The 17,157-nt window shown below is 37.8% G+C and overlaps 3 protein-coding genes across 3 annotated transcripts; 2 read left to right on the top strand and 1 right to left on the bottom strand.

Moving 5' to 3' along the window:
* The first annotated feature begins 40 nt into the window (after positions 1-40).
* LOC131602669 (uncharacterized) lies at positions 41-1,646 on the top strand. The gene has a single exon (XM_058874839.1). The coding sequence runs from the start codon at positions 664-666 to the stop codon at positions 1,501-1,503; it is 840 nt and encodes a 279-aa protein (XP_058730822.1). The 5' UTR covers positions 41-663; the 3' UTR covers positions 1,504-1,646.
* Positions 1,647-6,179: 4,533 nt separating this feature from the next.
* On the top strand, positions 6,180-6,671 carry LOC131605535 (uncharacterized). Its single transcript, XM_058877881.1, has 2 exons — positions 6,180-6,407; positions 6,453-6,671. The coding sequence occupies exons 1-2, from the start codon at positions 6,180-6,182 to the stop codon at positions 6,669-6,671; spliced, it is 447 nt and encodes a 148-aa protein (XP_058733864.1).
* Positions 6,672-12,169: 5,498 nt separating this feature from the next.
* LOC131602667 (protein yippee-like At5g53940) lies at positions 12,170-14,913 on the bottom strand. The gene is made up of 5 exons (XM_058874836.1): positions 14,632-14,913; positions 14,001-14,044; positions 13,531-13,639; positions 12,612-12,667; positions 12,170-12,527 (listed from the first exon to the last, which is right to left on the bottom strand). The coding sequence occupies exons 1-5, from the start codon at positions 14,725-14,727 to the stop codon at positions 12,446-12,448; spliced, it is 387 nt and encodes a 128-aa protein (XP_058730819.1). The 5' UTR covers positions 14,728-14,913; the 3' UTR covers positions 12,170-12,445.
* Positions 14,914-17,157: the final 2,244 nt, after the last annotated feature.

The following is a 17,157-nucleotide window of genomic DNA, read 5'->3' as shown; positions in this document are numbered from 1 at the left end:
AAAGGAAGAAAAAGTTGTTCACCAGTAGCACACAGCTATGATTGTATGATATAGGATTCTTCGTTGTTCCTCATTCTCGCTTTCCATCTTCTCGAGTCCACTTTGAATGCATAGATGGCGTGATGTCTATGTAGTTATGTTTGATTGAGTAAAAGGAACAGTGTTGTTAAAAGGAGAAGGCATACATTAGGAGGCATAGTTCTAACTAATACTAGCAAACATGCAGTGCAAACGGAATTATGATGTAAGTCCACAGTATTAATTTTCATGTATTCATCCACCGTGACTCCAATAAATGATCTTGATTTCTCCCAACCAAAATAGAACTTAAAGTCCATTAGGTGTCTTTTTACTTACTCAGCTATAAACACCGCTAACAACTTTGCAGCAAAGAAATGAAATACCTGTGAAAGTCTTCCTTATCCATCATGTGACAGCTATTAAGGCTCATCTAATTTCACTTTCCTAAAATGCTCCATTACTACCACACAAAACAAACCGCTCCTATTCAATCTATTCACGTTTCATTGCCTTTGTCTAGCAATTTCTCCTCTTTACTAAAGAAAACTCAAATCCCCATTTTTTCAAAATATCCATGCAGATGCTCCTCAATTTTCTCTCAATACAACTCACATACCGGTAATAAAAATAATAATAAAGGACATGCCATTCTTTCTACTCAAGAACGCTTTAGGAGCCAAGATGAAGAAAGGCATAAGAACTTTTTGCAACACTGATGTGTCAACCTCAACTCTCAACCAACACAATAGTACTATTGGCAATGGCATAGGCAACAATAGCCAAGTTGACATCACCAGTAGCAAGGTAAGCTCTCCTTTTTTACAATGCGACAATTCAAATTCAAAGCAAAGCACACCAACACTAGAAGATCTTATACTACAGCTAGAAATGGAGGAAGAGATGGCAAGGAAAGAAAAACTCAATGAATATAGTGGAATAAGGGGAAGAATGTCAAGTGTTAATAACTCTGACATCTTAAGATCTGCAAGAAATGCTTTGAATCAATACCCAAGGTTTTCACTTGATGGAAGAGATTCCATGTATAGGTCATCTTTTGGAATGATAGAAGGAAGAAGATCAGTTTGTAGTGAGAGAAGTTTAGAACCAAAGGTTGAGGAAAAGGTTGTGTGTTTTCCCACAACAATTGCAGGGGAGAGTGTAGTTTGGTGTAAACCTGGGGTTGTGGCAAAGTTAATGGGTTTGGAAGCTATTCCAGTGCCAATTGGTAGAAAAAGATGTGACAATAAAGACAAGATAAGTAGTGTTGGTTTAAGGAGGCAGAATATAAGGAGGAGATCATTTGAGAGGCATGATTTGGAGAGAAAATTAGCAATGGACATGCAGGGTTATCGTGATCATTTTGTTAGAAGAAGAAATAGGTCTGGTATTTGCTCTAACAATGGATATTGTATTATGAAACCAGTTTCTCTAGAAGCTATGGCAGGTGGTCCTGCTAGTTGGCAGCCAAGGAGATATGCTTAGATTTTAGATTGTTTTCTAAAACTTGCTAATGTAGTAAGGACTTTAATTCTATTTGAAGTTATGCTAATTATAATGCATGTAATGTAATGCCTCACAAGGCTAATAATTACACAAGTTTTATCAATTTGATATTTCTTTTGCCTTTTAGTATATATATGTATGCCGAACTATTTCCATTGGTGATCATGTCAACCATGACCAACTTTGGCGTTTCAAGAATCATAGTTGATTAAAGGATTCTTGTGAAATCATGTATGTTGAATTATTCACTAAATTAGGCTCGAAGAACAAAAAACTATCACCTTATATATGGTTACTAATATGCAGGGCTTTAATGGAGTGGTGACTTGCCCTTTGGGCTTCATCAGATTTATGGTTATCTTTAGAGAAAGGAGGGATGCTAGGATGGTGGACATTCAATTCATGGTAGTCCCGTGTAAAACAGGTTATAATTGCATCCTATGAAGGCTTTGCAAAGTAGCGTTGGACACATCTGTATTTCCCATCCATTTAAAAATGAATTACCACAATATTCATGATAATGCAGTAACCATTTGCGTAGACCTGGTAGGAGCACATGGGTGCCACAAAGCCCTATAGAGAAACTTGGATGCAGCTCTCATATAGGAAACAGAGAAGGCAAAAGATGTCGGTTCTTCTAGATAACATCCTCTAGATATCAGGGTCGCGGACTTCAATGCACATATAAAGGAAGCCACTTCAAAGGATGATTACTACTCTGAGAGACCTCTCCTAGTCAAAACCAGAATGAAGATTATGCGGTTGGTCCATGATGGATACTTTGTATCCATTCAACTCGATGCAACCTAACTCGTAGTATAAAGATTCAGGAAAATCTTCCAAGTTCCACTAAGGAGGAACCAATGGGTTTCCTCCCATTGCTTTAAAGTTTCTAACTCTTATGCAGGGATCATTTTTTTATATCTTGAATCGTTCTTCCCTGTTTGCTGACCTAAAAGTGAATTTTGATAAATCAAAGGTGTTCTTCTCCACTACCACTAAGAGAAGTACAATGAATTTAATTATCTCCAGCACATGTATCAAGCGAACTCTTACTCTAGAGAAGTACTTGGGTTTCTCTATGTTGCATGGTCGTCTTCAGCGTAAGGACTTTGAGTTCCTAGAGGATAAAATTAGCAATATATTAGCATCTTGGTAACACAAATTGTTAAATAAAGATGGTCGGTTGACTCTGGTAAGGTTTGTCTTGAACTCCATCCCGAATTATTATATGCATGTGGCTTGGCTACCTTAGCTAACTTGTGAGTTTATTGATAGGATGACTAAGAATTTTTTGTGGAAAGGTAATTTTAACTCTGGTGTGCATCTCATTGACTGGAATAATATCACTAAGCCTAAAAAATTAGGTGATCTTAGGATCCGGAAAGCAAGAGAGGCTAATACTTCTATGTTGGGTAAGCTGGTTTGGGGTCTCAACCGGGATTGTGATTCTCTATTGGTCCAGGTTTTGAAGCATAAGTACATTAATGAGGAAACATTTCTTAATATGAGAAAGAAACCGAGATCAGTTACTTGGAATAGAATTATGAAAACTCTCTTTGCCTTTAAAGTTGGCTTTGCATTTAGATTTTGGGGATAAGAACTCATCTTTTTAGTTTTCAAATTGGTTTGGGGTTAAGAAATTAGCAGAGCAGATTCTCTATGTGGACATCCATGACTTGGAAATGCGAGTGAGTGATGTTTACTTGGATGAAAGTTGGAACTTCAATTAATTGTATGCTAATATTCCTCATGTTGTTTGTGACCAACTAAAAGCGTTTCCCATTTGTTTGAATTATTTGGTGCCTGGTCGATTAACATGGAAAGGCAATTTAGATGGTATCTATATTGCTCAGAATTATTATAATTGACTCAACATACTTGAAATTGTTTAGAATACAACATAGAAGTATTATGCTAATCGGTTAGTTAAATGTTCTCCTAAGCGTAATTTGTCTCATCAACAAGAACGATTACGCGGAATGCACACAAAGGTAGTAATATTATTTTTGAATGTTGTCTGTAGTAGCCTTGGTAATCCTGATGTCTCAGATTTTGGTGGATTGATTTGAAATGCTGATGGTGCTTAAGTTAATCGTTTTGCGGGTAATATTGGTAATTCCAATATCTTTCATGCCGAGATGATGACACTATATCATGGATTGTGGATGACCAGAGAACTTGACATCAAAGATCTAGTGTGTTATTTTGACTCCAACTCTGCTATCAAGCTTATCTCAAAATATGTTAGTATTTGACATCACTATGCCCCGTTTTTCACAACATTAAAGAGTTTATCTTTAGGAAATGACAAATTCAACTATTGTTGAGAAGATAACATACATAGAGAAAAAAGTGGAACAAAATAACAACACGAAAAAATTAACGTGGAAACTCCAAAACCGGAGAAAAAACCACGACCGTTGTTAATAGACAACTAGAGAATAACACTATGTGAAAATTGTTACAACACATAATATACTCTCAAATAAGGCAGACCCCCAATACACCCATTGTAACGCCTGATTATTTTAATTAACTATTTTATAATATGTTTGTGAATTATTTGATGTAATTAGGAGATTAGTTAATATTATGCTATTTTATTAATTAATTAGTAGTATTAATATAATGAGGTTACTAGCATTTTGGGCCTAATGTGGTGTAGAAGTAGTATTAGGGAGGGGTGAAATAGAGCCCATTAGTAGCAAATTAGAAGTTAGTAAGAAGAATAAAACAAAAGGAAAATTTAGAAAGGAAGGAGAATTAGCATTTTGTGAAAGAACGTAGAAGCTGAAGAGAGAGTTAGGGCTAAAGGGAAACCTCAATTGCTAGGGAGATTTTTGAAGAAATTGCTAAGATAAGGGTGGGGTTCTTAATTTCTAAGGAATGGCATGATGATGAGTATGGTATAGGTTGGGTGTTCATAATTTTATACTCATATTTGTGTAGCCTTTGAATGTTTGAAGTGTTGATGAATGTTGTGAATTGATGTATGATTTGTGTGCAATTGATGAAATTGGTATGTGTATTTGGATAGTCATATGATAGTGATATTAGGCCTGTAAAATTATGATTTAAAAGGTGAAATGAATTGATATGAATTGGAGTGAATGGAATAGAGAGAACTGCTGTCAAAAACAGGAATTTTTGCTACTGGGTACGCTGTAACCGGGTAATAACTCAGCTGTAACCGATTACAGCGTAGGAAAATAGAGAAAACTGGGAGTTTTGGGTGCTGTAACCGGGTACTAGCCCTGCTGTAACCGATTACAAGTGAGTTTTGAAAATAGCGAATAGAGTTACGTAAACGTGTAACCGGGTACCGTCCCTGCAATAACCGGTTACTCCTGACACTTTTTCAAAAATTACATTTTTTTAATAATTCATAACTTTTGATCCGTAAGTCCGATTTAAGTACTGTTTGGACCGTTGGAAAGCTAAAAATATTATCTTTAACATGATTAAAATTTTGAGATTATTAAATAAATATTTTTCTGCTGATAATTAATATTTTGCGTGTCAGTGTTGTGTATAATGCCAGGATTTTGATGATAACTGATGAGAATGTTGTTGGAATGATAATTCCATACTGGTAGAATATATTACTGTGATGTGATTGTTGTTATGGATTTGAAATGACAAGGATGATTGTGTAGGCGCATGCCTTATGGTTGTTGTGATGTTGTTATGGTCAATTATGACGATGACATGGTCTAGATTGGCAAAGTGACGTGAATGATTAATTGTGTTGCATCATTATGTGTCTCATATAAATGTTGCATAGTTGCATTGATTATGATGATGACGTGGCCTAGATTGGCAAAGTGACGTGAGCTTGACTCGATTATGCCCAAAATTGGCAAAGTGATGTGGGTTGATGCCCTGGGTAACACATGCATATTAGGGAGTCAGTTGCATTGCATACTTATGATTTTGGTATGGTTGATGAATTAAATGATGTTAATGATTAACGATGTGTGGTTGAATGATGAATGATGTTATAATGGTATGAAGTGGTGAAATTATGTATGATCTATATCTCTTATATTATTTATCATGCATTCCTTTATATTGTAAGATATCTCACCCCTTCTGTTTGAATGTTACCTTTATATTGGTAATGTGCAGATAATCTGAAGTAGCTCAAAATGGTGCATAGCTGAGGAATCGCCTTGCTTTGCGTATTTGGTTCGGTGTCTCTCTGATACGTAACACTTGGGAGTTTCGCATTTGTTTTTGTCGTTTTGGGAGTGAATCTTTATAAAACTCCATTGCTGAAGTTTCTATTAATACTTATGTTGTTATTTGGTTTGAAGACGATATCGTCAATTATGTTTTAAGAATGATGCTGACAGTTTATGAATGATTCATACTATTGTTTTTCACTGTGACTAAAAGAAAAGAATTTCAGACATGATTATTTATGTTATGTGTTGTGTATCTATTTTATGAGCTTTTGTGTAATTATGACGGTGGATCCTAATTTTTTGAAATTATGTTTTATTTTACTATTAATTTCTGGTAAATTAGGGTGTTACATTAGTGGTATCAAAGCAGGTCGGTCCGTCCGCCCAAGTGTCGTGTCGTAGCGTTTAACAATCGAGTATTGTTAATTGTTCTAACTATTATTTGTGTTGTAGTGATAAGTTGAGATGGCGGGAAGAAACGACGATACGATTGCTGCTGCAATGGAGGTTATGGCTCAAGCTTTGGAACATCAGTCGAACGTTGGTGAGAATGATGGATCTCGCAGTTTGGCTACCTTCCAGAGAGAGAATCGGCCTATCTTCAAGGGTACCTATGATCCTGATGGTGCAATGACTTGGTTGAAGGAGATCGAGAGAATCGTCCGTGTGATGGATTGCACTCCAGATCAGAAGGTTTGTTATGGGACTCACATGCTGGCAGTAGAAGCTGATGACTAGTGGTTAGAGACTCGTCAGAGGTTGGAAGTTGCTGGTGAGGAAGTGACTTGGGTTGTGTTCTGTCGGGAGTTCCTAAGGAAGTACTCTCTTGAGGAAGTTCGTGGCAAGAAGGAAATCGAGTTCCTTGAGTTGAAACAAGGAAGCATGTTTGTTACTGCTTATGCTGCGAAGTCTGGCAAGCTGGCCAAGTTCTATCAGCATTATGATGGGCCATACTGAGAATTCTCAAAGTGCATCAAGTTTGAGGACGGATGGCGCCCAGAGATTAAGAAGGTCGTTAGTTATCAGAAGATTAGAGTCTTTACCGATCTGGTTGATAGCTGCAGAATCTATAAAGAAGTGACATCGTGAGAATTGAAGAGCAAGGCTGCTCGACGAGGTGACAACCATCATTCGCCTTCACCCAAATCAAAAGGCCGACCACGAAAATCACCGTCGTGACACGACGACAGCCCTCGGCGAGCAAGGCACGACCGTTCCCAATCAAGTCGCCTTTCTGTAGTGATGAAGATGACCCCTGCGGCCCACTATCCCAAGCCATCATGGACGCTCCTTTTCCAAAGGGTCTAGAAAAACCCCCCAAATTTGGGAACATACGACAACACGATTGACCCCGACGAGCATCTCAAAAACATAGATGCTCCACTCGACTATCACAGCGTCAAAGGCGCCATTAAGTGCATGTTGTTTCCTGCCACCCTGAGGAAAGGGGCCATGTTCTGGTACAAAAGTATTGTCCCAGAATCCATCACCTCCTGAAAGGAACTATGAAAGTAGTTCTCGAGGCATTTTACCACCTCTCGTCGTCACCCAAAATCTGAGGCGACACTCGAGGTGATCATATAGGGGAAGGACGAAACCATCCGAGCCTACATCGAGAGGTTCAATCGGAAAGCCGTCCAAGTCTCCACGACCTATGTTATGAAGAAATATCTGCTCGATCAAGGACTGAGCCCCTGCAACGACTTCGTCAAAGTAGTTGGCATCAAAACGCCTCCCTCGTTGGATGCTCTCCTCCTCAAAGACCAAGATTACATTCAGTACAAGGAGAATGAAGCTTCCAATAGTGCTCGGGACTCACAGCACTAGGAGAGCGCCAGAGTCCCAAGGCATGACGACCACCTGGCGTCACGCCAAGGAGAGAAAAGAAGAGACGATAAGCCTCTGAGTCTCGAGATCACAAAGGACCTATTGGCCGCTTCACGGAGTACACCCTGCTGATCGCTTCTCGAGAGCGTATCCTGTCAGAGTGTGCAAACTCAAAATTCCACCAGAATAAAGTCCAGTACCCTAAACAAACACCTTCCAACCCAACGCAGACAAGACCAAGTATTGTCGGTTCCACAAGAGCCACGAACATGTCACTGAGGAATGTATCCACCTCAAGGATGCAATTGAAATCCTCATTAGGGACGGACATCTGAAACAATACACCAAAAGGAAAGAAGCTCATCGGCAAGAAACCCGAGAAGTTAAGAAAGTCGAGGAGGAAAAGCCACCCTCTACGACGCCGCCACCTCTTTGCAGGTCGCCATGAGCATCTCCCGACAAGAGGATTTCTACATCCCAAAAGAGGTTGAACATCCTCTCTCCTTATCGACACACATCGCATGAGAAGATTTCTCCTCGGCCATGGTCATATCCGGCAGGGGATTCAACAAACTCATCGTGGGCTCGGTGAAAAGGAAATTCGAAGAGCTTATAGATACAAGTTTAGCCTAGAATTCTATCCTCGACAAATGTTAGGGAATTTCATCTCCCATCACCTTCTACCACGAGGAGCTTCCCGGTGAGCAGTCGAAACTTCCATGTCAGTCAAAGTCCAGTTCCTGGTGATGGATTGTCCTTCTCTGTACTAGTGCATCTTGGAAAGGCCAACCCTAGCTGAACTGATTGATGTACCTTTCATTGTCCACTTGAAGATGAATTACTAAACTCTAAAGGGGCTCGTCACCACCCTTCACGAGGACATTAAAGCTGGGAGGAGATGCTTCGAAGCGACCACAAAAGGTTTGAACTTCATCAACGCACCATCCAGAACTGTCGACAAGCCCGCACGACCAAGCAGCTCGGAGATGCCGAAGATAATGCCTTACGTCGCCTTAATTGGCCTTGACAGTCATTTCAACAAAGATGACCTGAAGGATTAGAAGAAGAAAGAAAAGGAGGTTGCAGCTTGTCCCAGCGAGTGCTTCACTAGTAAGGAGATGGAAGGGCGGGCAGGAGGTTCATGGTGGTGTTATGAAGTACAGGAGGAGGCTTGGTGCTCTCATAGTAAATAATGTCATCTAGACACCATACTCGGTGCACTGTCCCCATCGTCCATTTGACGATGCAGCCTTGTATTCAAGGCACATGAGGTGGGAGAACCACGTGGCTAGACACCTGCCTGAGAGATGTCAGTGAAAATTTGGTTTTGTTCAAGGCATCCCTCGTCCAATTCCTGAGGCTCCAGCTGGTGGGATTGACAGATGGTTTCAGAGCCACTTCATCTGTTCTGCCCGTGAGATTAGAGCTAACACAGTTCCGGTACAATATCTTTCACAGTGAGAGGAGGGTTACTTAGAGTGGTATCACAGTATATCACACCCTCGCCTCATACCACCGACTGTAGGGTCTTCTGATGTTCTGGGGCCTTCTGGTGCTAGGGTTTGTGATGTTGAGGTACATGCTGACGACGTGCCGTCACCACCACCTCCACCTCACGTAGGGGACCAGGATAGCCGCCTCTAGAAATTTCAAATGCACAATCGGAAATTTTAACGTGCCGTAAATTTCATATGAACTACCGGAAATTTAATCTGTACCGAAAATTTGGTTTTCACTACCAGAATTTTTGTTCGGAAATTTTTTTCTCATTTCATCAAGGGCATTTTTGGAATAATGAAAAATGGGGGGATGTCATGTAAAATTTTGGGGGTAGCAAGTAAAATTCTCCTAACAATGACATGTATTTTTGGTATAAATCGAATATCCTCTGAATGCGACTGTCGAGACTAATTCTTTGAATCAGGTAAGATCACAATGGATCGCAAAAATCTCACTCAAGAGAATTTAACACTAGAACAGTAGCATTGACCTTTAATAAAACTCCTTGAAGAAATTCTCATAATTATTCTAACAATGATATATTTTTGATAGAAATCGAGTATTCTCTGCGCGCGATTACAGAGACTAATCCCTCAAATCGAAAAAAACCACAATGAATGACAAAACTCTCCCTTAAGAGAATTTAATATTGATGCATGCTCAAAGAGATCTCTATAATTAAATTAGAAGATATCTCTTATCATCTTATTCAAATTCAAATGCTCTTTGATTAATCTCACATATTTTAATTCTAAATATAGTCACCGAAGTTCAATCCATATGTATCAAATGTGTTGATCATATATCATTTCAAACTAAAAGCATTTTTAGTTTGATGGTATATGATTCTCATATTTTTCATGAATGAATAAACAATATTTAACACTAACAACCCTTACTCATTTAGTCTAACAACCCTTACTCATTCAATTAAATTTTAACACTAACGAAGTACTGATTTTAATTGGACCGCATGATTTTCTTCTATTATCAACTTTTTTGAAGATTTGCAAAATTTAATTGAATATATCATTCCAAGTTTAAGAAGGGTCACACATATTTTAAAAAAAAAATGTCACACAATTGAGCCAGTAGCACTTCACGGAAATTACGCATATATGCCGAAAGAAAATTATACTCCAAAATTTTTGAACGAATGAAAATTAAAGTCACTTCAATATCTGCAGGCCACGCATAGCCTTGGCCCTTGTGAGTTACCCTTTCATAAACAGCAAGATCTAGTAAAACACATCAAACAGTGATAATCCCAGTAGCAAGAAAATTAACAAATCATCTAGAGAAGATCAATCAACAAGCACTATTCCGGGATCAAAACAGTCGCAACAAACACATGCAAACACATCTAGGTCATATATATGAGTCGTGATTCAATGACATCACGTGTCAAACTTACACTCTTACATTTGGTGTCAACGGATCCCAACTTTATATATATGACCTACAGGATCAATTCAGTCATAAATCAATGGGTACTCTTCAAAGAAAAAAGCATGATGCAGCAAGAGATAGCATTTCAGCTGATTCATTCTCTTTTGCTGGCCTTGTTTCTATTCAAGACCAACAACATCAAAATAACCATGCAGCATCTAAGCCAAACCCAGATTTTGAATTTTCTACTATCAAAACAGAATCATATTCTACTGCTGCTAATCCATTCAAGATCACACCTGCTGATATGTTGATTTCTAATGGACAAATTAAGCCGCATGCAATTGCATTTCAACCAAACAAATCTTTCTTCACAAATCCCCCACTTTCCCTAAGATCATTGCTAGAAATTGATATTCAACAGCATATCAGTGGAGAAAACGGCAGCAGAGCAAGGAAATACCATGAACAACTTGTCAAAGCAAGAAATCTTAAAAACAAGGAAAAAACTGTCACAAAAACATGGTTTGGACAGAAAGTGTTCATGTCCTTTATATCACCTTGCCGGAAATGCGAAGCAGTGCAGCCAGGATCTGTTAAAGGACAAACTGTTCCACAATAAAGGTACTAGGTAGATACAATGACATTACTATAAAGCTTCTCTATCTATGAAATTCTTCCCAGCAAACCCAGAGAACTAATGCAATGGGGAGTTTTGCATTTTCTAATGTAGTGTTTGATGACACTGCTCATGTTCTGTTGCTGCATCAACATCTTCAAAATAATAGGGATTATATATGTGGATATTGTACTCGTTCTTTTATGAGTTGTATTTTGATGTAAATTATGACTCAATTATGCATTGTTAAAATCATTTGTCACCTTGGAGTAGTAATGTTTTACTCTTAATTTCTTATTTTTAAGGCTGGCTTGCTACCATCTAATTTATATTAGTAAGCTCCAGATCTAAGTTTTAATGTGACTATCTTACTCTGAAAACAAAATGTTGGAACATGCATGTTGAATGCTTCGGGTCGCTGTGGCAGCTAACTAACTACAGAGTCTTCATCTGTAACCTCTAGCAGCTAACTAACTACAGAGTCTTCATCATTATCCTTATTTGAGAGGGTTGCATGAAGTTTTGCAGGCCCTTTCAAGGCATCAATCAAGCCCTAGACAAGGGCTTTCATCACCCTTCAGAGACTAAAATCATTGTCACACATAAACTTGTACATATCCAACTTGGTTGTACGCTGAATATCAAACCGGACTTTAGATACCACTTGTTATGATTTTTGGTGATCTGAATTTGGTTATTGACTCGATCACAGTAATGCAACAAACGCGGGAAGCACTCACAATGAGTCCTGTCCTCCCGCAATGTTTGTCAATCTTATATACAAGCTATCTAACAACCTAAGCTTTTAGTTAAGTTAAATTCCACAGTTTGATAATCATGTACAAGCTTTTAATACCGAATTGCAATGCTTGCAATGGCTACCATATCTGCATCAGGCTTTGATTGCAGACAGCATCAGCTGCAGTTAACCTGCAATTGCTGCAAAGCAACTGCAATTGCAATCACCATTCAAAACCTTGATCTTTCCAAATGCCAACCCATTCACATGGAGTTTGCAGATACACACAAATGTTCTATTACTACATGAAAGGGAAACCACAACCAGTCTAAAGAACAACTGAACAAAGGATCAAAATATTTTTTGTTTCGAACAAAATGATAACAGAACAAATCCTACTACTGTAAATTGTATCTGCAAACGTACACTAACCTAACTATCCACATATATTACATATATTGAGTTCAAGTAAAAATGATAACTATCTCAAAATGTCATATGAAAAGATTTATAAATGCTGAAATCAAGCAAGGTTTATACTGCTCCAACTAGAGAGTTTCTTTGTGAAATTCTATGTTGATGAATACTAAATGACTACCGATGTGATGAATTTTCTAGCTTAGCTACAATACTTGAATTCATGAAAGAAGCAACTTGCTAAGGGTTTTCATCTGATTCGCTTGAACTAGCATTAGCATCCAAATTTAATTCCTCTTCAACGTCATCAACTATCCTCCATCTGCAATATTCATAAACAGTAATCAAATTTTAGCTAAGCTTAACATGATCAAAATCGAAGACTCAATCATATTTTACTCCATACCTCTCGAGCACAAATTTCCCTTCTTTATATGCTTCACTTTTCTCATGTGCTATGATCTGAATCAATCCAAAAGCATTATTACTTCAAACTGCATTGAGCTTGTTGAAATTGATGCTAACAAATATATGGAGACCAAAATTGATTGAGGCAGACACTCATGAAGAGTCAACCAAGTGCTTGCATGTCAATGATGTTACAATGTTTGTTTCAATAGATAATCCTCCTAAATAAACACAAAGGCCATCTCTCTCCTCATAGAGTCAAAAGTTTAAACGCTTGGTGATTTTCAGCCAGGCAGGATCACATTAAACAAATCCAGAGTTTCTTTAAACGAATTACATAAACACAATCGATTGGGAAACCAGAAAATCCGTTCCTATGTGTTCTTGTACTAGTTAAAAGTTGTTGGTAATTTAAATTGTTTAATACGCATTTAAAAATACCATATTTTGAATTTTTGATTTACCTACATATTCAATCAAAATCGATTGCTGATTTTAACTTTCAAGTCTGATCCTCAAAATTAATGATGTCGGTGAACTACCTCTTGAATAAAAAAATACTTGTGGAACCCCGGGATTAAATTCCAATTTCTTTAAAAACCAAAGAAAAAGTAAAAAGTATAGCATTTCTGAATTTGAGGTTTAATTACGAAAATAACAACCAAATCCTTTTCCAACTAGATGGGGTTGGTTGTTATAGGATCAAAAGAGTCATAAAGTCCTCCTATCATAAATCATGTGCCTAAATCATGCTAATCTATCATATCACAAACAAATACTCAAGTCCATTAACCTTTCCCAAAAAAGTATTTATCGACTACATTTTCGTAACATTCTATATTACCAACATGATGTATGATTGTAACCCCTTAAAAAACCAAAAGTATGATAAAAGAAACGAGGTGAAAAAAGCTCACATATTTCCATCCAACAATTTGTCCACAGCAGCAACAAAATATGTCTTCAACAGTATGCATTCCAGATATCATCAATCTCTCTACTTGAGTCCCAAGCGTAACATTCACCCTATCAAATACCAAAAGTCAACAAACAATTATATACGAAATAGTCAGTCAAAGAAGATGCTATATGGAGTGGTTCATGGCAAGAAAAGGCGCTAATTGTGCAGGCCAGAGAAAAAATCATAATATTTCATATCAATGATAAATGCATAGTGTTTTAATTCATTTTCCATATCAATAGAGAAAAGATGGTCAGGGGTAGGGGTCGGGAGGCCTTTGCAGAGAAGGTTTACTAAATTTGTCTAAATCACAATACTTAAAGATATCAAAGTAGATCTATATTAAAGCATGATAATGAACATGGAGAGAAATGGAGAAAAGGGCAGGGAACAGGGGATAAAAACAACTGTTTCAAATAAACTTACACTTTGCTGAAAAGGTATGCCCTCCCTCGACTGCAGCTGAATGACTGATCATCATTAAGAAATAAACCACAGTCAAACTGCTAATCCATAAATGAAAGAAGACTTGTACACAAGAACTAGGATCATTTTAAAAACAATTATCTAGGACAAGATTCTATTTCTATCACCCTTTTTTTGCATCTTCCCGTTAGGGAATGTGTCTCGATTCATGGAGGGAATGGCATGATTCAATCTACCTAAAAGTAAAATCAATGTTTCATATTAACTTCCGCGACGCAACACCATCTCCCAATATGATTCTTTGCAGACTAAATTTACAAAATCCCTTTCCATCACTGAATTTTCAACCAAAAACTTATCACATCAATTCCAAACCCATGAATTCATTAAACACATGAAAGAACTTACACTCACCACAATTATCAACCTAACATCATCATCTTATATATCACTCAAGCAATTCAAAACTGCAAACACCATACACTAGGGTTTACGTTTACCTCAAATCAGAGACTAAAATCATCAATCTTGAAACATGAATATATAATTAAATTTCAACAAAAAGCAAAGACTCGAATAACTATTAACGAAAAACAAGGATAAAGAAGAAAAGGGTTGAGGGAATGAATACCCGAGAGAGAACATGATCGGCAAGGGCAAGAGGGGTTTGACAGAATACGCATCGGTAAGCTCTTCCTTCTAAATCAAGAAAGAAAACCCTACCCATCGAACTTTACACAGATGGAGCCAATTTTACTTCAGACGTTCGATGAAGGTGTGATCTTCGATATTTGTAGTAACGTTTTCTTTTCTTCAAATTTTCTGTTTGCTTTCGTTTTAGACTGGTTTTATTTATGGTTTGTGTTTTACATGGTGAGAAACCGAAAAGAGAGAGAAAGTGGAGTATTGTGATAAAATATTTTAGAATTGATCTGAAGAAAAAATAAAGAGAAATAGGCCTATGCACTAAGAGAGTAAAATATTATTACCATCTCACCTAATTACAATCTTGTATTTGTTGTAATTAATTCAATAAAAATTACGAGTTGGGTTCTAAAATGACAAAATGGTGAAAGTGAGTAAATGCTAATAAATGCATGTAATAAAGTGAGCCGGTTGTTATATTTTGCTCAGTGTCCGTGATTTGAATTCGGAAAGTAATCCTACAACCACTCGCCGGTGTCGCCACCGGCTCCGACTCTAGGGGCGTGCGCGTGGGCGTAGAGGCGCTAGTGGCGACTTGTAGACAGCACTTTGCATCGGGGCTATTCGCGGCGTTATTGAGGCGGCTTCGGCCGGCCTTCAGCCGGTTGTTACATTTTGCTCAGTGTCCGTGATTTGAATTTCGAAAAGTTGGCAATTGTTCACGAAATAATGCAGAAGTGAAACCATGCAAATGGTGCATGAACCAATGTAAGTGCCAACAGTCCTAACTTTTGAAAATTATATTGTTTCACCAAGGGTCGCAACCTTGTGAAACAATATTATTTTGGCCTATAAAAATATGATTTCGGATTCAGAATGTCACATCACAAAACCGAAATTCCTCTAAAAATTCCAGAGCATTCTTCGCTGCATTTCGAGTTTTCGCCGGTCTTGCGCAAACTCGATAAGGCTGAATTATCCTAGGTATTCCTGCATTGAAACTCTAAGACATTCGAGAGTGCTTGAAATACTATAAGGAAAGTGATTCCATTCACGATTCCAGCCTCGGTCCATTCGATTGAAACTTATATTTTCTAACAATCTTATAGTATCTCAAACCATGGCCACTGACGCTTCTGTTTCAAGCATCAAACTGATGAACCAGGACCTTGTGAAACTAGATCGTTTTGATGGAACAAACTTTACCCGTTGGCAAGACAAAATGACATTTCTCCTGACTACTCTGAAAATTCAATATGTCTTGGATCCTGATTTGGAGGAAATTCCAGAACCAACTGCGGATGACACCGATGAAATTAAAAAGGAGAGAAAGAAACGTAAGGAAGATGAATTGCTATGTCGTGGACATATTCTGAACACATTATCCGACCGTCTCTATGATCTCTACACTAATACTACATCTGCAAAGGAAATTTGAAAAGCGCTTGAATTCAAATTTAAGGCCGAAGAAGAAGGTACAAAAAAGTTCTTAATATCTAAATACTTTGATTTTAAAATGTTGGATTCCAAGCCTATTCTTGCACAAGTACACGAGTTACTAGTTCTCGTGAACCCGTGAAAATTGATGTCCCTGAAGCTTTCCAAGTCGGTGCAATCATAGCAAAATTGCCATCTTCATGGAAAGGATAGAGAAAGAAATTGCTGCATATTTCTGAGGATTTCTCGTTGGAGAAACTTCAGAAACACCTTCGAATCGAGGAAGAAACGAAGGATCGTGAAAAAACCGAGTCCGTTGGATTTGCAAAGGCAAATAGTGTTGCTGCGAAGGGAAAGAAAAAATATGATGGTACAAAAAACCATCTTGGTCCAAAGAAAGATTATAACAGGTTCAAAAACTCTGGCGGACAAAAAGGCACTAAAAATGGATGTTACGCATGTGGCAAACCCGGACATTATGCTCGAGATTGCAGGCACAACAAGCCCAAAATTGAGGTTAATGTTGTTCATGTTAATGACGACATAATCGCTACTGTAAGTGAAATTATGGCCATCAAAGGAAAAGTCCAAGGATGGTGGTATAACACATGTGCAACTGTACATGTATCTTATGATAAAGCGGCATTCAAAACCTATACCGAAGTCAATGATGGACAGGAAGTCCAAATGGGCAATGAAGTGCGATCAAGAGTCGTTGGAACAGGATCCGTCGAACTCAACTTCACCTCTGGAAAGAAAGTCACTCTTGTCAATGTTCTTCATGTTCCCGACATGAATAGAAACCTTGTTAGTGGGGACTTGTTGGGAAAACCGGGTATTAAATCTGTATATGAATCGGGCAAGTTAATATTGACCCGTAATGGTATATTTGTAGGAAAAGGATATTCCGCTGAAGGAATGATCAAACTTTGTACTACTGACAATATTATTAATGAAATTTCTAATTCTGCTTATATGCTTGAATCTATTTCATTATGGCACTCTAGATTAGCACATATTGGTATTAGTACTATGAATAGACTAATTAAATATGGATTGATATCATGTAACATTC

Source organism: Vicia villosa, linkage group LG5 (assembly GCF_029867415.1).
Source record: "Vicia villosa cultivar HV-30 ecotype Madison, WI linkage group LG5, Vvil1.0, whole genome shotgun sequence".
NCBI classification, from domain to species: domain Eukaryota; kingdom Viridiplantae; phylum Streptophyta; class Magnoliopsida; order Fabales; family Fabaceae; genus Vicia; species Vicia villosa.
This window is presented reverse-complemented; position numbering and strand designations above follow the sequence as displayed.